This window comes from Charadrius vociferus, unplaced genomic scaffold, assembly GCF_000708025.1.
Source record: "Charadrius vociferus isolate BGI_N301 unplaced genomic scaffold, ASM70802v2 scaffold303, whole genome shotgun sequence".
NCBI lineage: Eukaryota > Metazoa > Chordata > Aves > Charadriiformes > Charadriidae > Charadrius > Charadrius vociferus.
In genome coordinates, this window is record NW_009647756.1 from 2644516 (window position 1) to 2669729 (window position 25214).

The window sequence follows — 25214 nt, forward strand, 5'->3', positions numbered from 1 at the left end:
AAATATGTTTCCTGAAATTTGTACACTGGGACAAAAAATATCTTTTCCCTTACTGCTGCCACACTGAAGCAGATGGTGAGTACTAAGACTCAGAACCAGTAAGGAAGTAATTCTTCAATGCCTGGGTGCAGAAATGTAGCTGTTGGGTCAAAGTAGACTTCGACAAGACAGACTGTCATTGCAAGTCAGTTTAAGTTCAAGTCCCCTTGAGTTGCCTGTGAAGGCTCCAGTAGCAGATTACATGAGCTGCACAGATACCCTATTGCATTTCCAGTTTCACCCACGACCTCTGGCAGACCATCTACCTTAAATTCCAGCTCTGTGTTTTTCTATGTCAATGGTAATCAGATTAAGGATGACACCTAAGTTATGCTTCAGGTTAGTAAAGACAAACTTGCAAAATTCATCATGGTCCATGTCATAATGATGTCACCCACCTAACATGCATTCCCACTATGGAATCCACAGTTTCTTTGGCACACAGACCATGGTGCAGTATATTGTACGTGGGGGACAGATATGCTGCCTGTGCATCATGCAAATGGGTAACTGTAGAGTAGTTATTTCAGTACAAACTGGACTCAGAATAAGCTTGATTCTGCAAATTACAAAGCAACTTTCTCTCCCTCCGAAGTCAATAGAAGTTGATTTCACTTTTCAAATTCACTTTGACTAACCTGGTCTTGACACTGTGGCATTTGCCCTGTTGTAAAGAAAATTGGTAGTTGTGAAAGATCAAAGATTTTCTAATTTAAGGTGGGAGGAAATGTTTGTTGCTGATGAAAACCTTATCTTTATAATGGGCAATAATGCAATCTGACAATCTACCATCATTGAGTATCCTTCTCTTTTTTTTTTTTTTTTTCCTTAAGGTGAAATTATGTCACCTGTAGACAGAAATAAGGAAAATGGATTGCAAATGCCAAACCTATGCAAATTTTGTGACATCAAAGTAACAACCTGCTCAAACCAACATCAGTGCAAGAGCAACTGCAACATCACTGCTATCTGCGAGAATAATAGTGAAGTCTGTGTAGCTATATGGTAAGTTATTTCTTCATATAGGTGGGGAGGGGAGCACACCCTCATTCATCCTTACTTAGTACTTTCCTCAATTGCTCTGATATTCAGAATGTCCCTGCTGCCTCACCAGGCTTTGCTCTCTTGCTTCCAACTCGTATCTGTGTTCAGCATACTGAGAGTTGCTTGAGGTTAACAACAGTTCTGATATGAAATGTTCTGGGGATTTTTTTCTTCTAAAGCAGTTCTGTTCCAGCTTATGCTGTTATTGGAAAAGAGGCATGTTTTTGCTCAACCCATTAAGCTGCATCCACCCACAGCACTCAGTAGAAACAGATTTGAGACTCAGAGGATTGTGGTGGCATTTGCTGAAGAAAGACAATTCTGTCTCAGGTTTCATAGTGAACTAGATTATTTAGATCAGTCAGAGGAGGTTTATTTACCATGTATAGTTAGAAATACTTTCTCTTAATGGTAAAAAAAAAAATCTTCTGTGTATGTAGTGACTCTGATGTAGGCATGTTGCTTTTTATATAGCATATGTCTAGGTTCAAAGAAATCAAGTTTATATGAAAATGAGGTGTAACACTTTCTTAGGATTTGTTGACTCTAAACTTGCATTCCAGTCTAAAAGCTGGGGTTTTGCCCTTCCATAAATGGTAAGCCAATCCTACCGAAGAAAACCAGAAACACTCTTAATGAGTTCATATGTGGAGAAAAGGAACAGAACTGAATATTTGCAACATTGCTGGTGATTTAGGAACATAATTAGAACCACTTAGAGAAAGGCATCATTAATTCATTTATTGAGGGATTTGTTGTGTCCATTGACTTGAAGAAATGTTCAGCATAATTGGAAGTAGACACCTGAAATGCAGGATCAGTCCAGTGTGCTGTTCCATGTTTGTCCTGTGCTCCTTTAGTAAGAAGCAGTGTCTATTATTGCCATACAAAGTGGCAATAGTACAATTGGTAATACAATAGTACAATGGTAGTACAATTTAAGATACATTCTGGATTTTTCATGCCAATTTTTTCCAAAGGGCAAATGAGCTGAGAACTGTATTTAAAGTGCTCTTTGCCTCTGAGTCTTGTGTCAAGGAAATGAAATCTGCGTACCAGGACAAAACACAGGAATATGGTCCAGATAATCAGCTGTAAATATTTCCCTGAGAGTGAGGCAACTCTGTCTTGCACCAGTACTATTGGTTGGTATTGATTTGGTTTTGTTTTTAAATTATAAGGATAACTCTTTCAGTGCAGAAATTGTGCTGATTGTAGACTTCAAAAGCAAAATGAAAAGGCCAACTCACTAGAAATGCCTCAGATTTTGAGGAAATAATTCTGTTTTATCATAATTTCCCACAGATTTTTACTGTCTGCACAGTGGCCGCAAAAACCAAAACTATGTTCTGAAGCTCACAGCATTTCCTTGAGCATTAGTTGAGCATTCTGGGTGAGATTTTCAAAGGCATGCATTGGAGCTTAGTGGTAATATTATACAGGAGGAGTTGTGCCATTGTACAAATGCCCCAGTGTGAGGAGCCCAGGCACAGCCAAATTTACCCCATTCAGGAAAGCCAGAGAAGAACATATGATACTCTTTAAATCCCATTTGAGTTCTCTAAAGAGGCAAATTTCGGGCAGGCACAGTACTGTCTGCGCCCTTTGTAAAATATTCCTTCTTTGATTTCAGTTTTATCCTTTTCATTTTTAGGAGACAGAATGATGAAAATGTGACATTAGAAACAATATGCCATGATCCCCAGACAACACTGTATGGTCACATGTTGGATGACTCCAGCTCAGAGCAGTGTTTGATGAGGGAAAAGAAGGAAGATGGAGGATTGATGTTCATGTGTTCCTGTACAGGTGAAGAATGCAATGATATGCTCATTTTTCCAACAGGTAAGTTTAATAATTTACCCTGCATTCCTCCGCTATACCTTGCAAGTGGTATTAACTGTGTCATACCAATGGACTTTGGAATCAAATTTTGTGGAGGAAAACTTCTAGTGGCATGAGCTATTTTGGTCTTTTACAAGTCTTGCAAAATCTCAATCTTTTTTGTGTTCAGAGGTTATTTCTTCCTGCCAGCCTGTCCTTGTTTTGAAGTCTGATACTCAGCTCAAGACATTGCACTTAGAAGTTGATGAAAAGAAAGATGAAAGCAAGATGTTTAGAGCTGTTCTGTTGACACACCAAAATGCAACATATGCTAATTACATTATAAAACATAAACAAGAGGCAAATGCCATATTTAAGGTCTTGCCTCTTCTAAAAGGCTGTATTGCCAGTGTGACACCCGTATATACAGACACTACTGACTGACTTGACAGGATGAGAATTTAAAGTCAGCCTCTCTGTTGTAACTGACCCTCTGCACTTGTTCAGTGGTGGGCGTGAAGTAGCTAAGAAGGTTCCTTCAATGGTGGATACACTACCTCATGCTTACTACAGCACAAGGACATGTATGTGAGTTCACTTAAACCAGTGAAATCTGAGCATAGACCAAATCACAAGTGCATAACCTGTCCTTATTCTACTTCATGAATGCCTATATAGACCACTGCAAATACAGTAAAAAGCAGTGCAGGTGCTGGTGGACCTCATGCTGCGCACAAAGATGTGCATGTGTGCACGCATACACACCTTGCTTTATTTTCTCCTACCTGCTGGATCCCACAATGATTCTTTTACTGAGACTAAGTCATGTCTCTCACAGGCAAGTGTCATGCCTCCTGTGGAGAACTTTGTGTGTGCACACTTCTAAATGAGTACGGCACACATCCTTATCACCTGTAAGTTCCTCAGAAAAAGATATAATCAAATCCTCATTATCTGAGATAATGAGAGGGTGGGACACTGTTTCCACTCCTGGGAAACATGGTGTGTGACTGCACTGAGGCGGACAACTATGTGAGTGGCTTTTAGGTCTCACTTCCTAGCCCTCCAAGAAGGCTAATTAATTTAGGTTGCAAAACCACACCAGATTAGCCAAAAGCAAGCTAGAAAGTCTTTGCCTTCCTTGGCCCAGGCTATCCATATCTGGTGCCACCTCTTCCCCTCTTCCTCTTCCCCTCCTCAAGCTTCATTTGAAACCAGACAACCTGACTGCTGGTTTTATGACCAACCCTTACTTGGGTAGGGCACAGGTGGTAGACCCAGGACCTAATTCTAACAGATTGCCTTGATTTTATTGAAGAGAATGTGTTCCCAGGGAAAAGATCTTACTCTGTGTGGGCTGTCTAGAGTTTTTATACAAAGCGAACCACACCCTTTTGGATTTTGGCTAATTTTTTATAAATTAGTCACGTTATAGCTGTTTCTTCTGGAGCTATGTAGCTGAATACAATCACTCTGACAAATCTGTGTCTTCTGTGTGTACGTTTATGAAAACTGTTCTATAAATTCAACACCAAGTGCCTTCATTCCCATTAACTCTGCAGCCCCCCTCACAATTCCAGAGCAGCCTAAAAGGAGCTGTAGTATAAATTAAAACCCAGTCTTTTTACCCTAATGCCTTTCACTCTTCTGACTGGAGCTTTTCCTTCTAGGTCTTGTGCTGTAAGCACTCTAGGTGACTCATGAAAACAGTGTCTTGCATTCACATGTAGTAAGTGAATAACTACAGATAAAAATTAAAGTAATGTAAAACTTCAGTTTGTAACATTTCCAGTTCATTCACAAACACAAGCATTAACTCCAGTTGGGAGGAGGGAGAATTGAGGCTTTGTCATTCCTTTTTTTATTGTTGTGGATTAGTTTTTCTTTTAAATGAAAACAGCCCCTTTGGGTTGCTTGCCTGGTTAGCCATGGCAGGAAGACAAACGATTTTTACAGTATCAGACATGCGGTTTCCTGTCTGTGTTTAACTTTGAGCAGAACATCACAGCCAGCTGGTCCACGGCTCCTCCAGACAACTAGATAATAGCCTGTAATAATTTTGCCTTTGGAATGATTGTCATCCAGATCTATTCTGTACATTGTTCTTGCCTTTTTTTTCCTCTCTGCATTTCTTGTCCTCCAGAGAAAGCGTTTTTGCAGTGTTTTTGCACATCCTATAGTTTTAGAGAGTAGAAAAAAAAGCTAGTCTAAAAAAGCCTGATCAAAAAGTGATTGTACTCATTTATTAGCAGAAACTGAGACTATAAAAAAGGTTGTAATTTTTCACCTGTTAATCACATCCTTTCCTTTCAAGCTCTTGCTATAAATGATCAGTGCTCTAGCTCTTCTTCTTCCTGGGTGCAGACTTAAGACAGACCAGATTTAGTTTGTTCCTGGTGTTTCTGAGGTAAGAAAAAAAATTGTGAGTAAGGAACAAGTTCTAATTTCCAACAGAAGTTAGTCACTATTTTCCAGTGATTCACAGCTGAGCTGTTATTGCTTATAGAAAAAATGGTTTATAGCACCGTTGGCTTGTATCAGTCTTGACTGTGAAGGTTAAATCTGCTGACTCCGTTTTTAGATAAAAACATCTAAAGGTTTTGGGCAGTGGGAGTTGTTGTGACTCACCCAAGGGTGGCTTTGGAAATGTTTGAAGTAGTTACATCCAAATCAAATGCCTGTTTCTTGTATGGACTTTCATTTCAATTGCCAATCTGCAAAGTAAGTAAGACACACTCAGACGTGTACCTAAACATGCCTGTAGTTCTGCTCTGTCAGGGGGCTTCTGACCCTGATTGAGATCCCTGGCATTTCAGGCCACAGGCAGCTGGTGGAAAATACTGTGTGCAGAATCACTCCAAACAATGTTCTGTGGTTCTTGGAGAAATAATATACAGGGGACAGGTAGCCATTGCAAATCTGACTACTCTGTGTTTATTTTTTAATCCCTCTCTTTTTTGCCAAGGAAAATTGCGGGTGATTGGCAAGCAGCTTGCACCCCTGTGGTGGAAAAATGCTTTTCACAGCAAAACTCAATGCCAGTCTGTTTTAATTATTATTTATTCAAATGTCTAATGTCAGTATGACCAGAAGGCAAAGCCAGGGAGCAAAACCACTGGAAAAGATTAGCCAAAATTGGGGGGAAAAAAGGCCCTGGCTGGCTAGAAGTTGGCTAGATGGCAGACAGGGACCTGGTCCTGCTGTCATGGAAAAGATGTGTGCAGGACTGGACTACCAGTGTTTTTTCCTCCCTGATGTCTAGTGGTGTCTGGTGGATCGTCTGTATCTTGCTTTGCCTTCTTATGTTTTGACCTGTTGTGATGAACCACGTCTGTCTGTAGCTGTTTGCACAGTTTCAGGCCTCCCTTGGTGTTTGGGCAGCTTTGTTCCTCAGCCTTCCCTTTGCCACACCATTTCACAGCCTCTACTCATCAGCCAGTGCGAGCATGACAAATGCCTAACAAAGTTCTTCTTTATTAACAATCCTAAGCTTGGCCAAGGCTTGTTTACCCGAAGGGACTGTGCCCTTTCCAGCCTCACGTCTGACCCATTCTCTGTTCTCCATGGGCAGAGATGACGAGGCACTCAGTGTGGCCGGGGCAACAGGATACCTGCATGTTATTCAGTGCATGACCTCCCTGCTGTTCAGTGCAACTTCTTCCTGTTGTGCAGGCTCATTCAGACACATTCGTTCAGCGGCATGCAAAAGGGTGACCCCAGCACTGGAGGCTGCAGACAGGAAAAGAAATCCTCTAAATACTGTTGCTGTTATATACGCAGTTGTTGTCCTGGGCATCAAGTTCAAATCCAAGCAAAAATGCAGAGATCTCAAAACCTGGAAACAGGATTTTCAGAGCTGTAGCCCAGCTCTATTTGGTTTAAGAGTAATTTCATTCTAATAATTTATATGGTGATTGTTTTTCATCCTCACCTGTCTTGCCATGCAGTGCAGATCTCCATGTGGTTTGCAGCCGAGATGCCTCTGGGATTGTTCAGGTGGTCTCTGTTTATTCCTCATGTACTGCAAGATGAGGTCATTATTTTGGGCATTCCCACCGCACCCATTTGTAATATGGGAGAAACCTTTAGCAGCAACAGTGTATACAAGTTTTAATGATTATCTGAATCATTCGAACAGTTGCCGTGAAATATCAAAACTTCAGTGATAGAGATGACTGACAGGCCAGCAAGGGTTTATGAGAATAATGAAGCTTATTGGGGAAATGTGTCAGAGGCGGGGAAGGTGTTGTGCTGCTAATAATCTTCACATCGATTGTGGTTTTACTTAAGTTTGCTAATTGAGAGTGTAAGAGACGTAAGTATTTGATTAATCAATTGTGGGTGAGTCATTTGCTCAAACAAATGACAGCCTATGGATTTGCAGTGTGAAGTGCTGTGATTGCTCACTGTGTACAGCTGTTACCTGGGAGACCTGGTATTGTTCTGCTGCCCAAACCACTGCAAGCATGCCTGCATGGTGCCTTGTCCTGTGCCCAGATCACAGGAGATATGGATAATGTTTTAGAATTTCCTTAACTTGGTGTCTTTTGCTTGTCTCTAACATGTTGCTTCTGTCTTTTCTTTTCTTTCTCTCCTTTTCTTCTCCTTATGTCATGGTTTAACTCCAGCCGGCAAAAAAAGAACCATGTGGTCATCGTTCACCTTCCACCCTCCCCTCCCCAGCCCCTGCTGGAATGAGGGGAGAATCGGAAGAAAAAGGCAAAACTCATGGGTTGAGATAAAGGCAGTTTAACAGAATGGCGAGGGAAAGAGGAAAACAACAACAATAATACTGATAGAGGAATGTACAGAACACGATTGCTGTACCACTGCTCACCCACCAGACCAGGGAAGCCCCAGCCCGCTCCAAGTGGTGATCTCCTGCCCCCTTCTTCAGCCAGCTCCCCTGGCTATAGACGGGGCTATATACTGGGCACTGCAGCACATGGTATCAAATACTCTTTGCTAGTCTGGGTCAGCTGACCCTCCCTTTCCCTGCTGTGTCCCGTTCCAGCTCCTTGTGAAAATTAACCCTATCCCAGCTGGAACCAGGATATTATCCACCCCTTGTTTCATACCATCTACGTCATGCCCAGATCTTACAGTTTCCAATTAATTACCACTACATTTCCCTGTCTTTGATATATAGGTACATACATATACATACAAATATAATTCCCTTAGTCTATGGGCCATCTGTCTAAAATGTCCGTTGAGTTTATTTAATCCATGACTTTGGGCTCCATCTGTTAGAACAGTCTCTCAGGGCAGGTGAGATGGTGTGTGGTGCTGGCCTGTTGCATGCTGTACTGGGAGCTCATGGCTGGTGTATCTGGTGCGGCCCATGCCCACAGTCCACGGGTTGAAGATGTCGATCTCAAGGAAGTTGCTGGGCGCCAGCTGCTGAGGTCAGTTCTGATCCCATCACTGTTACACTTTACTCGGTTTCATCATGATCCATCTGTCATTAGTTTGGGTGATTATTACTGTAGTACAATTTATAACAAACAAATAACAAATTTATAACAAACAAACATAATTCTAATAATTATGACATATAGTGGCAGGGTTATTTAGCAATTAACATCATACAATTTGGTTCATTGGCTATTTTCACCCAAAATCAGATCCCCATGAGATATGCATCAGACCTCCCCATCCTTCCACATCACCCAGAAAGTGCACCCAGGTCCTTGAGCGAAAGCAATCCCACAGGTGGGTTTGCTTTAGCCTGAGACATGACTAACCCAGTCTGTCTTCCCTAACATATTCTTCATATGCACTACAGGAACTTTATCCCCTTCTACTGTACGTGGAAGTTGTGATTGGTCAGGGCCAGCTCGATTGGCAGATCCCCTGGTGTTAACTAACCAAGTGGCTTTTGCTAAATGTACATCCCAATGTTTGAAAGTCCCACCACCCATGGCTCTCAGTGTAGTCTTTAGCAGTCCATTGTATCGTTCTATCTTCCCAGAGGCTGGTGCGTGATAGGGGATGTGATATACCCACTCAATGCCATGTTCCTTGGCCCAGGTGTTATGAGGCTGTTTTGGAAACGAGTCCTGTTGTCTGACTCAGTTCTCTCTGGGTTGCCATGTCATAAGACTTGTTTTTCAAGGCCAGGATAGTGTTCCAGGTGGTGGCATGGGGCACAGGGTATGTTTCCAGCCACCCAGTGGTTGCTTCCACCATTATGAGCCCATGACACTTGTCTTGGTGGGTTTGTGGGAGTATGATATAATCAATCTGCCACGCCTCCCCATATTTATGTTTCGGCCATCGTCCTTCATACCAAAGAGGCTGTAATTGCTTGGCCTGCTTGATTGCAGTGCATGTTTTACATTCATGGATAACCTGTGCAATAGTGTCCATGGTCAAGTCCACTCCTTGGTCATGAGCCTATCTATATGTTGCATCTCTCCCTTAATCTCCTGAGGTGTCATGAGCCCATCAAGCTATGAATAAGTCACCCTTATATTGCCAGTCCAGGTCCACCTGAGCCATTTCAATCTTAGCAGCCCAATCTACCTGCTGGTTGTTTTGATGTTCCTCAGTGGACCGATGCTTGGGTATGTGGGCATCTACATGACGCACTTTCACAACCAGATTCTCTATCCGAGCAGCAATATTTTGCCACAGTTCAGCAGCCCAGATGGGCTTACCTCTGCGCTGCCAGTTGCTCTGCTTCCACTGCTGTAACCACCCCCACAGAGCATTTGCCACCATCCAGGAATAAGTACTGGCCATTTTTTCTGTTCAGCAATGTCTAAAGCCAGCTGGATGGCTTTCACCTCTGCAAACTGGCTCAATCACCTTATCGTTGAGCGGCTTCTGCAACTCATCATGTAGGACTCCACACAGCAGCCTTCCACTTTTGACACTTTTCCACAATCCAGCAGGACCCATCAGTGAACAGGGCATATTTATTCTCATTTTCTGGTAGTTTATTACATGGTGGAGCCACTTCTGTGTGCATCAACTCCTCCTCTGGTGACAGTCTGAAATCTTTGCCTTCTGGCCAGTCCATGATCACTTCCAGTATTCCTGGGCGATTGGGGTTTTGCATTCGAATTCACTGTGTGATGAGTGCAATCCACTTACTCCATGTAGCACCAGTTGCATGGTGTGTGGCCGGGACCCTTTCTTTGAACATCCAGCCCAGCACGGGCAGTCGAGGTGCCAAGAGGAGCTGTGCTTCTGTACCAACCACTTCCAAAGCAGTTTGAACCCCTTCGTATGCTGCCAATATCTCTTTTTTTAGTTGGAGTGTAGCAGGCTTCAGATCCTCTGTATCCCTGACTCCAAAACCCCAGGGGTCAACCTCGAGCCTTCCCTGGTGCTTTCTGCCAGAGGCTCCAGGTAGGGCCATTCTCCCCGGCTGCGTTCTTCTTCTGGGTCACTTGATATAGAGGGCTTACAATCAGAAGGGATTGTGATGTAACCCGTGATGCATAAGAAAGGCTGTGTTTCCTTTTTACTGGTCAGTAGAGACACAGCTGCTATTTTGTTGATCGCATCCATTGGGATCTGATGGTGTCCATCTTGCCATTTTATTCCTAAAAACTGCATGTCCTGTGCAGGTCCCTTGACCTTACTTCATTTTATGGCAAAACTGACTTTCAGAAGGATTCAAACTATTTTATTCCCTTTCTCAAAAACTTCTTCTGTGTTGCCCCATACAATGATGTCATCAATGTATTGGAGGTGTTCCAGAGCTTCATACTGTTCCAGTGCCATCTGGATCAGTCCATGGCAAACAGTAGGGCTGTGTTTCCACCCCTGGGGCAGTTGATTCCAGGTGTATTGGACACTTCTCCAAGTGCAAGCTAACTGTGGCCTTCACTCTGCTGCCAAAGGGATTGAGAAAAATGCACTAGCAATATCAGTTGTGGCATACCACTTTGCTGCCTTCAACTCCAGTTCGTATTGAAGCTTTAGCACGTCCAGCACGGCAGCACTCAGCAGCAGTGTGACTTCATTCAGGCCACTGTTAGCCTCCACTCTCCATTACATTTTCACACTGGCCGTATGGGCGTATTAAAGGGTGAGCGAGTCTTGCTGATCACTCCCTGAATCTCTAATTGATGAATCAGCTTATGGATGGGAATCAGGTAGTCTTGGTTTGTGCAATATCGGTGCCGATGCACCATTGTGGTAGCAATCGGCACCTGTTCTTCGACCCTCAGCAACCTGACAACAGAAGGGTCCTTCCAAGAGACCGGGCAAGGTAGACAGCTGTTTAATTTCCTCTGTCTCCAGTGCAGCGGTGTCAAAACCCCACCAGTACCTCTGGTGTCCTTAAAATACCCTCTCCTGAGGAAGTCAGTGCCAAGAATGCACGGAGCCTCTGGGCCAGTCACAATGGGATGCTTTTGCCTCTCATTCCCAGTTAGGCTTCAGCTTCCCATGCAATCAACTCTTGGGATCCTCCTGTCACTCCATAAATACAAATGGGTTCTGCCTCTCTATAGCTTGATGGTATTAGGGTACACTGTGCACCAGTGTCCACTAGAGCCTTATACTCCTGTGGATCTGATGTGCCAGGCCATCAAATCCACACAGTCCAATAAGCCCAATTGTCCCTTTCCCCCACCTGGCTGGGGGCAGGGCCCCTCCAATCCTGGTCACAGTAATCATTACTCACTTGCAAAAATGACTTCAAAGTCCCTTCAAGAGGATCAGAAGTAAGATCAGGCCTTCTACTCTGTCTGGGGAAATGCCCACTGGACACCGCAGCAGCACTTTTCCTGGAGGGATCCCCTTTTGTGATTGTTCTTCCTTGCAGCTCATGTACCCGTGCCCGTAGGATCAGGGTAGGTTGTCCATCCCAGTTCCTCGTGTAATCCCCATGTTCACGCAGGTAAAACCACAGGGTGCCTCGTGGTGTTTGCCCTCTGTATTCTCTCTCTTGAGCAGAGAAACACTTGCTCCTAATAGTTGAGACAGTGGCCTGTACAGGTGGGGGGTAGGACCTCAGACTTAAGAGCAGACGTAAGACCTGCGCACAAACAGCCGCAGGCCGTACTTGTGTGATGAGTTGTCCAGTGCTCAAGGAGCAGCAGAAGGGATATGATTGCAGCTGGACTGCTTCCAAGTGGATTTTAACAAAGGCTTTCATGAATCTGTTTTTCTGTTACCCAACTAACTTGTTCAGAAGGTAACTGTCTTCCCGCTGCCCCTTAAAAGAGGTCAGCAGCATTACAGAATGTTGCACAGAGCCTCTCACCGCTTGTCTGTTGGCATTGTTCCCTATGTTTCCTCTTAGGTATTTGCAGCCACAGAGTCCCACCCAATGCCTGCAGCTGTATGTAACCAAAGGAGAGGCTGTCTAATACTGAATGTCTGATTCACTTAGTGGGATAGAAAGGAAATAGAATGGAAAGAGGCAAAAGAAGCCAAAATTTTGTTTTGCTCTGTATTATTTATATTGTTTGCTTCCTAGGAAAATAACCATGCAGAGCTCAGTTACAGATTTGTGTAAAAACAAACTAGGCAGCGCTCTTCCAGCCTGGTTGGCATATTTGTTACAATTTGCATCACTTGAGAGCTTAATAAGTGTGGGAGTGTGGCCAACCTTTTATCAGGTTGTCATGGAAGAGACTTTAATAATTACAGACAGAAACAAACTGTAACTAACACTGGCAACATAATATTTTGGGAAAGGTTGGAGGGGTGAAACTCAGGCTGAGAATAAAAATAGTGGTTAATGTGTGGCATCTGTTGGAACATATTGAAACCGGAGAGATTGATTTGTTCCAGAAAACCACCAGCAAACAGCAGCAGACACCGAGTTGTATAACTAAAGCATGTATCACAGAGACATAGTCACATCATGTGAAGTTAGAACATGTCGGCTTTCAAATCACTGTGTAGGAAAGCTCAGCTACAAAAGTTAAAATGTGTGAGAGATGCCATGTACACACAGTGAAGTTGCCTGTTAGAATGGGAGAGATAAGAAGGGAATGCATCCAGGGGTGGGAGATTTTAAACAAATGGGTGCTGTGCCAACAAACCAAGGAATTACTTTCTAGCCAGCAGTGAGGGAATAAAACAGCAACAAAACTATTTGTTCTGTCTTAGAGCTTAAGAGTTTCTTAAATCTCCTGGGTGCTGAATAGCATACTTGGCAATCAGTTGAAAAATGAAATTCTGCTTACAGTAGATAAAATATCCATGACATCATTGCTGCCCAGCCTTTTCACTGAAGTAAGGCACCCAGAGGCAATCGGGTCGCCTGCCTCCCACCCCTGTGACTAAGATGGAGTCATTCCCGTCAGGTGACCGATGCATATGCATGACTCTTCCAACATGTAACACATAAAACTGGGTGATATAACTGGGGATTTTCCCCAGGCCTAACAGAGGTGTCTTGGGTCCCGATCGCCTGATCCTGAGTAGTCATGGGCCAAGGGCAAAGCTGCTGGCCCTCAGGGAAGAGCAGCAGTGAATGTGCCATAGCTCTCCAAAACCGGCCTTACTAGGTCCCAGGAAAAGAGGCAAGTGGTGGCACTGGGCAACGCCTTGCCTTAAGTGCTCTGAAGGCTGGGTCCGGTTTGCCAGCCGTATGTTGACTGCAGAGCAACGTTCAGGCTGGCAAATAACCAAAAGGTCAAGTGAATGAGTTCCCACACCTTTCACCAAACATCCTTAGGGCCCAAATTCTGAGCCATGAGGATGGCAGCGCTTTAGAAAGGCAGCTTTAGAAACAGACTTTAAAGATGGCTTTACCCTGTCATTTCTACTATCTTTGAGCCCCTACAGCAGCCCTGGCAGACCTGCTAACTACCGGAGCTTCAGCAGATGCTATGCTTTGGATACCCTGGCAATACGCTCTTTAGGCTAAAAGATTAAGACACACAGCTCAAACACAAGTCACTGGCCTTGACTGACTTGGTTTACTCTTGTCAAATTCAGGAACTGGCTGCGGCATTTTAACTTTCAGGAAGGTCTACAAGAAATCTCAGGGTTTATTCTCCACTGTATAGCAAGATAGAGTCCACTTGGGTTTTAAAATCTAGTAATCTCTGTCTACTGTCATCAGATGGTTCAGCATAGAGCCAAGGGAGGGGTGGAACTGATTTCCTGCCCCACAAAACTATTGAGTTGAAAAAAATTCTTCCTCTCCAGCAAGGATGGAAAATTAAAATGTTTCCAAGAAACTGTCAAGATAAAAAAATGCACGTTAGTTTGAGGTGCAGCAGTTGAGTTTGATTGTTTCCAAGTATTTTGTGTCAGGATCAGCCATTTTCCTAAGGAAAAAGCCCCCACCCCAAAAATCTCCCTACCCCCATCCACAAAGCCAAAAAAAACAATGCCTGTAAAATTAGCAAATTAGCAGAAGTTTTTAAACACAAAAGTTGGATCAACTTTCAGGCGACTTTTGTCCTCAAGATAGGATGTCAGGGAAAAGTAAGTACAGGAATGTAAGAAACAGAGTTTCTGTTTTGAAAATCAACATTTCCCATCTAAAAATGTTGTGCTGAAGATTTCCAAGTCATTTTAATTTGAAAAAGACCAAAATCATGACATGATTTTGACATGAGACATTGAACTACACAATTTCATTGTCGGTTGAGGTTTCTTCAATAGGGATAAACTAAGTTACCCCAAACAGTTGCTCAGAATGAAACTTCATTTCACTGGAAATGAAGCATTTTATGGAATTAGTTTTCATCCAGAAAGTAGCGCTAAAGAGATGGGCAGACTTTTCCATTATTTTATTGCCTAGTATCTTGCCCAGAAATCAGTACACTTGTAAGGTTCAAATTCACATTTTGCCTGATTCAGAATAATCGGAGATGAAAAGCTCTTCCCCGAATCAAACAAGAGCAGGACTTGAACTTTGAGCTCCCATACCCCAGACTAGTTCCCTCACTGGTGGGGATTCAGCACTCACATCTCTTGCCAAATTGCAACATTTGAACAAAATTCTGTTTATGCAAAAACATTCAAAAAGTGTTAGTTTTCATTCCAGTGTGGAATTGAAACCAAACTTTGAAACCTCGGAATTGCTGCAAAACGGAGTTGTCCTCCAGTCAGCTCAAAGGGCTGCTTTGTGTCTCAGGAGCCTGCAAAATAACTAGATCACAATCTCGGGTCTGGGCCCATATTTTGTGACTCTGTGTTTCTGGGGCGTTCTGAGACACTCGACAAGCTTGCGGTACGTCGGTGTCGGTGTGTTTAAGCTGAGTTCTGCCAATATCAAATATATTCTTGCCCTGCTGTGTGGCTTTGACTAGCAGTTGAACAGGCAGCAACTTCAGAGCTGGCAGGAGCAGCAAACAGCACCAAAGTGGTCCTGTCAGGACTGGCTGTGCATTTCTGCTGCCCGGTGCCTTTGAGTGCAGGGTCTTCATTTTATTGCCGTTGTTTCATTTCTTGTTTCCAAAGTTCAGCAACACCGAAGTTCAATCAGAGGCACCCAGTCCAACCTCAAGAATTTGCAGGCAGAGTGCTGTTGTGCTTTGAAGCTTCCTGACTGAACAGGGGCTGCCCAGTGTTTCCATTTTCCTTGGCACCTGAGCCATATTCCCCAAAGGCTTAGGTGGTGTTAAGGGTTGTGCAGATGGTTTGTGCTTAGTTTAAACCACAGACAGGAAGCTTTCTTTTAGCTCAACTTCTCTATTGTTATGCTATATTAATAGGCTCTTTTGAAGCTTAAGAAAGGACTGATCCTGCCTAAATAATAGCTCTGGGTGGGGAAAGTTATTTAGGAGCATGTTTGCAAAACCTGAAAGGCTGTTTCATTTAACCGTTTCCTTGCCTGCTGGCACAGCCAGGTTTTGCTCATTGCAGCATTTAAAAAGAGGAAGCTGCGCTCCCGTTTTTGAAATTCTGGGGTTTGAGTCATAGCTATTTATTTATAAGCAAATGAACATATTTATTCTTAGATTCCTGTAGTCAAGCCAGAAAATGTTGGCCAGCCATTATGCAAACATACAGATATGCTCTGAATTTTGATTCTGCCCTGACTTTGTACACAGATGCAACTGAGAAATACCCCAACCTTAGCTTGTGCCGGAAGGGCTGATTTTGTTTTACTCATACCAGCAGTCAATATCAGAGGCAGTTCCAGAAGTGCCTTGCTGGGGCCAGCCCTTGGTGCCACCAGCTCTTAGCTGCTGCTGTCCCCTTTCACTCTCATGGCAGGCAGCATGGTCCCCTCCTAAGCTCAGGCTTCACCCTTGTCAGTTCTGACACTCAGTTCTCCCTGTTGGGTGCTCATTCTTGCACTTCCCAAGCCTTGAGTGGGACTTGTTTAGTGTCTTAAAAACTGAAAATGAGCACAACCTTCGTCCCTGCTGCTTTAGGTGGGGATGTGCAGCCATATGCTTTTCTCCTCCTGCCTCCCTACTTCCTCCAAGGGACAATGCCAAAGCGGATGTGTCACTTTGCAGCAGGGGTGCAGGATGATAGAGTGCTCAGGGGAAGTGGCCAAATAGCTCAGCTTCTGCTTTGATTTAAAATTTTTTTCCTTCTTTTTCAAGTGACATTTGCAACATCAACAGTTTCTCCCTTCTACCCAGAAATCCCCCTGCACCACAAGCAGAGCTTTCTCTCCTTCAAAAAGAGGAAGAGCAAAAGGGGCCATGAAGTCTGCTGGAGACTTCTCAGCTGTAGGCCCAAATAGTACAGGCTGCTCTAGGGCATTATAGGAATGATTGGAAACCCTCAGACAGGTGGCCATAACAGCCAAGGAGTGGAGGCTTTGGGTGAGTTTCTTCTCAGTTAGAGGTGAAGGTACACCCAACTACCTCCAACTGCTTGGACTCATGGGGAGAAATTTGAAAGAGAACTAACACATCTCAGGGTATTTATCCCTCATTTAGAAAGACATTTGTATTTTGAGTATCTGGGCTACACACTGCAGCTTTGTGGCAAAGAAAAAGGGCTTAAAGGGCCCTTAAGAGGCATGTTCATCTTTGTTAAAAAGTACACCGTATGATATAGATGACATATACTCAGTTCGAAGAGCAGAGTCCAAAATTCAAGCGTGCTTTTCTGTGGTCAAGAAATAAAAACAAAACAGAACCCCAAATGTTCATCAAAACTATTTTATCTGATTGTTACAGATCACAGTTGCATTCATGCAGTTGTGGCCTGCTTGCAGCCAAAACTCTGAGACAGCCATCCCACAATGTAGCCAGTTCTCTTCCTCTCGGGTGTTTCCTGAGTTCTTTATAAAGCAGATTTTCTGAGAGTGAAGAATGCACATGGGAATAAGCAATGCAAATCTTCTGTTTGCTGACAGTGACATTGGACTTTCTAAATATATTCCTCCAGTAAGGGCCACAGAATAACTGATGGTTTTTCCCCTCTTCAACATGCTGAGAAGAAGGGGTGCCTGTAATCTGCGATGAACTTTTACGTATTTCTTTTGTTTAAAATTTTAAAAGTTTAAAATTTACTAGTATTTTTCTGCCAAGGGAAATCACTTGAGAATAAGGATTTGTGGTTTGCATAGGTGTGGAAGAAGGGTTTGGCTTAAAAGGTCCTTTTACATAAATGAAGGAAATACATTCTTTGTAGGTGCTGGTAGTGAATGCCACTGACCTGTGCTAGCCAGGAATGTCAGTGCTAGAAAGGCACTTCCTCTTCCTTGAAACCCCGTGAGAGAGGCAGGGATTGAATTACTTGCTCTACATCTGGTTGATGAACCTTCCAAACAGAGGAAGTGCATCCTGGTTCAGGATTCAGGCCTTCTTCCAAGTAAAGAAAAATATACTCTTCAGATGTCCCATCACCCGCCTTTGAATAGCTGATGGTTCCTGCTACTTGCCAGCTAACTGTGTTTCCAATGGAAAAGTGATTATAGGTGAAATTGGAGTGTCAGAGGTACTGCTCGTTCTAATTGTAAACTCTTCCCCCACCCCTCTCAGCATTGCTCACCTTCATTTTGAAAGGCACAGAGTAGGGGAAGCAGAGGTTTGTGGCTAATGTAGTTAGTGGCAACTTCCCTTCAGAGCTCATTAAACTTTTCTTTTTCTTATTGGCTTGTTTGGCCTGATACACAGAACCTGAGTAAATGAGTGCCGTAAACATTCACCAGAGCATCATGCTGCCAACACAACACACTTACTTAACTCTGGTTGCAGCTTCACTTGTTTTAGTCCATTCAGGTTAGACTCCCAGGGCTTCTTCCAATCAATCCCCTCCCTCATGGAAAGATAAGATAATACAATTGCTCTGACTCAAAGGAAGAAATAGTCTGGGAGAGTACATTCCCATGTGTCCAATCAAATCAGGTTCAGATAAACTCTGACCCTCCTTCTTTAATCTGTTTTCACAATAAAACTGTTCTCTTAAATTGTTTACCTTCCATAAAAAATAGCCAAAACTGAACTAGAAGGGTCACATCTAGAAGAGATAGGGCAGCTCTCGCCTCTAGAATAATGTTCTGTGCCATTCCCAGAACATCTCCCTATTATAGAATATGTCTCTGTTGTTCTTCTATCCCCTACACCTATATGTTCCACTTAAGAATATATTGGTGTGTAGACTGCATCAGCTAAGCAGTTTGGAGTGAACTGTCAACTGCTTTACAACAGGACAGCCAGTGTACAGCCAGCAAGTGACACACAGACGATGTTTTCAGTTACATAAATCCATGCAAAAAGTCCATGGGGGGTGGGGGAATGACAATTCTCAGATGTGTCATACATGCCTGATTGTGCCTGCAGGATTCAAACACCTGTGTACATGCAGGTGTTTTAATTTGTTCTAGCAATACTCTTTCATATACATCAAAGTATGAGAATGAGTTTTGTGTTTCAGATGTGTATGCAGGTATACATATTGTGCCTGAATATTGGCCTGCAGTAGTTGTGTGTGGACAGGCTTCCTGAAGATGTGTGTACGTGGATCCCACTGAAATATACTGGATCTGGGGTGATAACTGAGTAGGTGGGAATTCCCATGGTGAATTGTCTATTTATTTATCAATCCAGTTCTTAGAAAAATTAATGTGTTGTAGTAGTTGTTGGTTAAAGGGGCAGATCTGTCAAGAACACATCAACAGGGTAAATGTAGGAGACTTTGGCTATTGTATTCAGGAAAGTGACGGTTTCATCCATAATTTATTAAGAGCCTGAGAGAAGAACAAAGCTATTAAATTACATTAGCTTCTTGCTCATTCAGTTCTGTTTTTTTATAAAATAAGCAGACAGGAAAGTCCTCGTAAGTGGAGGCCTGTATACAAAACAACATTTTGAGGTAAGAAAGCAGTGGTAATTTTTATTATGTGCTGTTAGGAGAGGACATCATATATTGCACTCCAGATACAATTTATAATTATCGACAGCCTCGTGTATACATAAAGCTATGATATCATTTAATGTATGCCTTCCTTCTGTTCTTCTTTACAGATGACCCTCATAAGCCAGAGGAGAAAGATGAAATTTCCAAAGTCACAATCATAAGTCTTGTCCCATTACTGGTGATTTCTGTTGCTGTGATTGTTATCTTTTATGCCTACCGCACTCATAAGAAGAGGAAGCTCAACAAGGCATGGGAGAAGAATGTTAAGCCCAGGAAACATAAGGACTGCAGTGATGTTTGCGCCATTATGTTAGATGATGACCGCTCAGACATCAGCTCTACCTGTGCCAACAACATCAACCACAACACAGAACTGCTGCCCATTGAGTTGGACATTGTTGTTGGCAAAGGAAGGTTTGCTGAAGTGTATAAAGCCAAACTGAAGCAAAACACATCGGAGCAGTATGAAACTGTGGCAGTCAAGATATTCCCCTATGAAGAATATGCATCCTGGAAAACTGAGAAAGACATTTTTTCAGATGTAAACCTCAAACATGAGAACATCCTCCAGTTCTTGACAGCAGAGGAGCGTAAGACAGATCTTGGTAAACAGTATTGGTTGATCACTGCCTTCCATGCTAGAGGAAACTTGCAGGAATATCTGACACGGCACATTATCAGCTGGGAGGACCTCTGGAAACTGGGTGGGTCCTTGGCTCGAGGGATTGCCCATCTGCATAGTGATCACACGCCCTGTGGTCGCCCCAAAACACCTATCGTGCACAGAGACCTAAAGAGTTCCAACATCCTGGTGAAAAATGATTTAACCTGCTGTCTCTGTGACTTTGGGTTATCTCTGAGGCTGGACCCTTCTCTGTCTGTGGATGACTTGGCTAACAGCGGGCAGGTAAGTTAAAATCTTGAAGGTGTTGTACCAGTTGGTGTGTCAGTTCCTGGGGTGAAAAGAGGAAAAAAACCTTATGCTGCCCTATATCATTAAATCATTAAAAATTAATGTGAAAGTGAAAGTGTTTATAAGCAAAGAGGATTTAAACTTAATGTTAAAGCAACAGTGAGAGCAGTGCAATGAATGTGGTGTTATGATTGGAGAGCTGCATATGTATACGATGCAACCATCCTCTCTATACACTTATACTAAGCCTGTATGAGCTGGTTAATGATTGATTGTGGTGCTGCTGCAATGCACACTCACATACACACATGGTAAGGGTGTGCATCACGTTATGAGGCTGTGCCACAGTTTTCAGGCCTCACAGCACTACAGTTTTGTGTGAGTAAACCCACTCCTGGTGTACCCCAGCAAAGGCCAAGTCAGTATTCAGTCCTCAAGAGGTGTAAGCAGATAACTAGAGTGATAAATGATCACTTTAAAAGGCATAAAAAAACCCCTTGTTTAAGATTATGGCACATTCTCCACACGTAAGTAAATGCAAGAATGTCAAATAAAAATAATTGCCTTGTGCTTTTTCAACTAAGTAGCATGGATAATACTGATCTACTTCATAGGTATGCCAGGAAGATGTTTATGAATGTTTTGAAGATGAAGCTTTTCAAGTAAACCTCTAAATATTGGCTCTTCTAATGAAAACTCCTGTAGTATAAATTTAGACCATTTGTTAATTAATTCCTAATTATTTAGTTATATATATTACTTATACATGTATTTTTATGCTTATATTTTTATGCATAGGTCCCATCAAAGCCTGTCCATTTACACTGATTTTTACTTCACATTGAACTAATATTTTGGTTTAGAATGTTTTTAGGGACAGCTCAGTTGAGTTCATGGGAGCTTTGCTGTTGTTTATCTAATGAATATCTGGCTTTGAAAGTTTCCTTAGTAAGAGGCAACTGTCCTGATGTCATTTTGAGAGGGTTTATTAACCATTGCCAGGAGTGAATGATAACCAGGGAAGCTGTATTTAAAATAATATGAACACCACTCACAGTTACATAGCATTTCTCTCCAGCATGCAAGACCTTTTTGGAGTTCAGTGAAGTTGTACCATACTGTCAGTCATAAGACTCATCCCATTTGGTGTAAAGTGAAAACAGAGTATTCACCAGTGTAAGGCAGGGGCTTTGAAACTCAACCGCACAGACACTTTGATTGCTTAAAGGCAACCCATATTTCAAGCAGATGTCTCTGGCATTGCTCACAGACTCTTGGAAGGTGGAGGACAGCATGGATAGTGCCACTTCCACAGTCCACACCAACACTGACAATGAAGTACAGTGCTGCCTGGAGCAGGTTACTGCTTTGGAGTTGGTGTCCTTGAGCGCTGGTCTTGAGGCCCACTGTTTTATTTTGTTTAGCTCTAGTGAATCTGTCTGGGGGTGGGGGTGACACAGCTAGTGTCGGGACTCTCTGTGACAAGGAGTATGACGGTGTGAAGTGACTCCACTTCAACCTCCACCTGAATTCTTCAGGGCACACAAGCACCACCAACTTAAATTCCCCAACATGCCAGCTTTAGAATCATAGAATAACAGGTTGGAAGGGACCTCAAGGATCATCTTGTCCAAACTTTATGGGCAAAAGCACAGTTTAGACAAGATAGCCCAGCACCCTGTCCAACCAAACCTTAAAAGTGTCCAATGACAGGGAATCCACCACCTCCCTGGGGACATTATACCAATGCCTGATTGTTCTCATTGTGAAAAATTTTCCTCTTGTGTCCAATCGGAATCTCCCCAGGAGTAACTTGTACACATTGCCCCTTGTTTTTTCCATGTCACTCCTTGTAAAAAGGGAGTCTCCATCTTCTTTGTAGCAACCCTTTAAATACTGGAATACGGTAGTAAGATCTCCCCTAAGCCTTCTTTTCTCAAGGCTGAACAAACCCAATGCTCTCAGCCTTTCCTCATATGGCAGGCCTCCCAGTCCTTTGATCATCTTGGTGGCCTTTCTCCGGACCTTTTCCAGCCTGTCCACATCTTTTTTGTATAGCAGGCACCAAAACTGAACACAGTATTCTGGGTGTGGCCTGACAAGTGCTGAGTGGGATAATGACTTCTTTATCTCTGCTGGTGATGCCCTCGTTGAAGCAACCCAGCATCCTGTTGGCTTTCTTTGCCACAGCAGCACACTGTTCACTCATATCGAGCTTGTTGTCCACTAGGTTTCTTTGCGCAGAGCTACTCCCCAGGCAGGTAGATCCCAGCCTGTGCTGCACTCCTGGATTATGTTTTCCCAGGTGCAAGACATTACACTTATCCTTGCTGAACATCATAAGATTCTCATTAGCCCCCTCTTCCAGCCTATTCAGGTCTTCGGGCAGGGTGGCTCTCCCTTCCGAAGTGTCCACTTCACCACGCAGTTTGGTGTCACCAGCAAGCTTCACCAGGGTACGCTTGGTCCCATCATCCAGATCACTTATGAAGATATTAAACAGTGTTGGACCCAGTATCAATCCCTGGGGACCTCACTTGTGAGAGGTGGTCAGTTTGAAAAGGAGCTACTTACCACCACCCTCTGGTGCAGCCTGTCAGTCAGTTCCCCACCCACTGCACAGACCACTTGTCTAGATCAGAATGCATCAGTTTCTCTAGGAGGAGGCTGTGTCGAAAGCCTTGGAGAAATCCAGGTAGACTATGTCCACTGCTCACCCATCCTCAACTGAGCAGGTTACTTTGTCATAGAAGGAAATGAGGCTTGTCAAGCACAACCTGCCCTAGGTGAATCTGTGCTGGCTTTTCCCAACCACATGCTTCATTTGACTTGTGATAGCTCCCAGAAGGATTCATTCTATAGCTTTCCCAGGGGCTGAAGTAAGACTGATGGGCCTATAATTTCCTGGATCCTCCTTTAAGCCCTTCATGTAGATGGGGGTGACATTAGCCTTCTTCCAGTCTTCTGGAAGATCTCCACAACTTCTCAAAGACTATGGACGACCACCTCGCAACGATGTCAGCCAGCTCTCTTAACACCCTCAGGTGGATATTGTCAGGGCCCATCGATTTGTAGGGATCAATTTGTATACCAATTCTTCCTTCACCGGTGGTGGGTCTGTGTTTGCATCCACCTGGATTTTTGTTCCCAAGGCCTGGGGCCCTACAATGCTGGCAAAGACAGGAGTGAAGAAAGTATTGACACCTTTGCCTTTTCAACATTGTTGGTGACTAATTCACCTCTCCCATTTAACAGTGGGCCAACATTTTCATTCTGTTTCTGCTTGTTGTTTATGTACCTGAAGAACACTTTTTGTAGTTTTTTACATCTCTGGCCAATTTCAATTCAAGCTGATCTTTTGTTTTCTAACTGCATCTCTGCATGCCGACAGAAGTTGTGTGTTGGGGAGCAGATGGGAGGCAGGAAGACCCTCTGCTGCAGAGTTCGCATACGTTCATGTTCTGTAGGGGAGGGAGATGCTGGTCAACTCAGTGGTGCTGAGACGTGATTGTCCCAAGTACCCATTCAGTATATGGCTGTCGCTCACACGCTTGGCCTTAAATTCATCACAGAGTCCACGTAATAGGGAATTTAACTTTGGGACTGATGGCACTTTTTTTCTTTTCTGTTCTCTCTTTATAAAATACTTTGATCCTACAACCATGTGGATATTTTTGGCACAGAAATTCTCTGCTGTTGCAGGGTCCTATGACAAAGCGATGTCCTTGATCTTTCCTGCCGTCTCCTTAAGGTGTATTGCACTTTTCGTGGACCTTCTTCCCATTTGCCTTGAGCCTGGGGTGATAAGACGTGTTTATAGAAGCTTGTAAAACGGATGTTGTAGAGCTCTCTCAGGGACTGTACATTTACTATGTGGCTGCCTGCAACTGCAGACTCAGTAACCGAAATGATCTTTTGCAGTCCTGCTTGCTGCCGGGCTCTGGAGTGATTGCTGTACTGCGGTCTACAAATAGCTCATTTGAATCACAGGTCCTACTGCATCACCCACTTGTGCTTGTTCGTCTCTGTGATTAACCAATCTCCAATTTGAAACTGTCTTTGCCTGATCAAAGATGTACCGTGTTTGCAGTTTTTCAAGGCGGGTAAATTTTTTTATACCTACCCTGTGAAGAGTTTGTCATATGAGAGCAACTGTTGAGTGACCCAAAAATTCTTCCTTAAATCCTTTCTTGTGATAAAAACAGCCATTTAAACTTTGCCTTCTGTAATGCAAGGTCATAATCTAGATCTCTGCACAGCTGCTAAAATCATTGCTGAAAATTGCTCGGTATGAATAAAGTTTATGAGAACAGCTTTTCAAACAAAGGGGACGATTTTTGGTTTTGATTCAAATGTGTGCTTCTGCATTCAGTATTCGTGTATTTGCTTTCTTCTGCCAAGCCTGCACTTAGCACTTTCCTTTTAAGCCTACCATGAAAAGAAACAGCTAACACTGTAATACGCAGCACAAAAGAATACAATGTGTTTCTTGCTCATCTGAAAGGCACACGGTCAGCAGCAATTGCTTCGGGCCCAAAGGACAGAGTTTATCTGTGAACAGCCAAAGAGCGAGAAAGCTTGTTAATGTCAAAATTATTTGCTTAAGGAACTAAAAAGGGCTGCCTTTTTTTTTTTTTTTTTTTTTTCTTTACCAAGGGAGGTGCGAGTAAGTTGGTAGTCGGGACAATGCCAGATTAGGCTGGCAGCAGAAGGTATGACCTCTGCCAAGTATGGCCTGAATTTTTGGATACATGTCAAATGGCATCGTTTCTGTGAAAGCTGAAGTTAAATCACAGGAGAATCCAAAACATGAATTACAATTGTAGCTCCTGAGCTCTCCCCCGTCTCCTCTTCTGTAGGTTGGCACAGCAAGGTACATGGCTCCTGAAGTTCTGGAATCCAGGATGAACCTGGAGAACGTGGAGTCCTTCAAACAGACAGATGTGTATTCTATGGCTTTGGTCCTCTGGGAAATGACATCTCGCTGTAACGGCGTCGGAGGTAAGTGCAATTAGTTTTCTTCTCTCCAAAAGTATGTTTGCTGTTAGGTAGACCACTTTTAAAGATAATTAATGTCTCTTTTTTCCTCTACCATCTTGAGTAGCCATGGATTGACTCAGTCTGGTTGACGTCACCC

The 25214-nt window shown here is 43.3% G+C and overlaps 1 protein-coding gene across 1 annotated transcript in view; it reads left to right on the top strand.

The window, feature by feature from the left end:
- The first annotated feature begins 880 nt into the window (after nucleotides 1–880).
- The window catches only part of TGFBR2 (transforming growth factor, beta receptor II (70/80kDa)), a 36031-nt gene continuing 11697 nt past the window's right edge, over nucleotides 881–25214 (top strand). The window contains exons 1-4 of the mRNA XM_009882168.1: nucleotides 881–1044; nucleotides 2738–2928; nucleotides 19272–20071; nucleotides 24937–25078. Of these exons, the coding sequence (XP_009880470.1) occupies nucleotides 881–1044; nucleotides 2738–2928; nucleotides 19272–20071; nucleotides 24937–25078 (1297 nt within the window). The remainder of the gene's footprint in view (nucleotides 1045–2737; nucleotides 2929–19271; nucleotides 20072–24936; nucleotides 25079–25214) is intronic.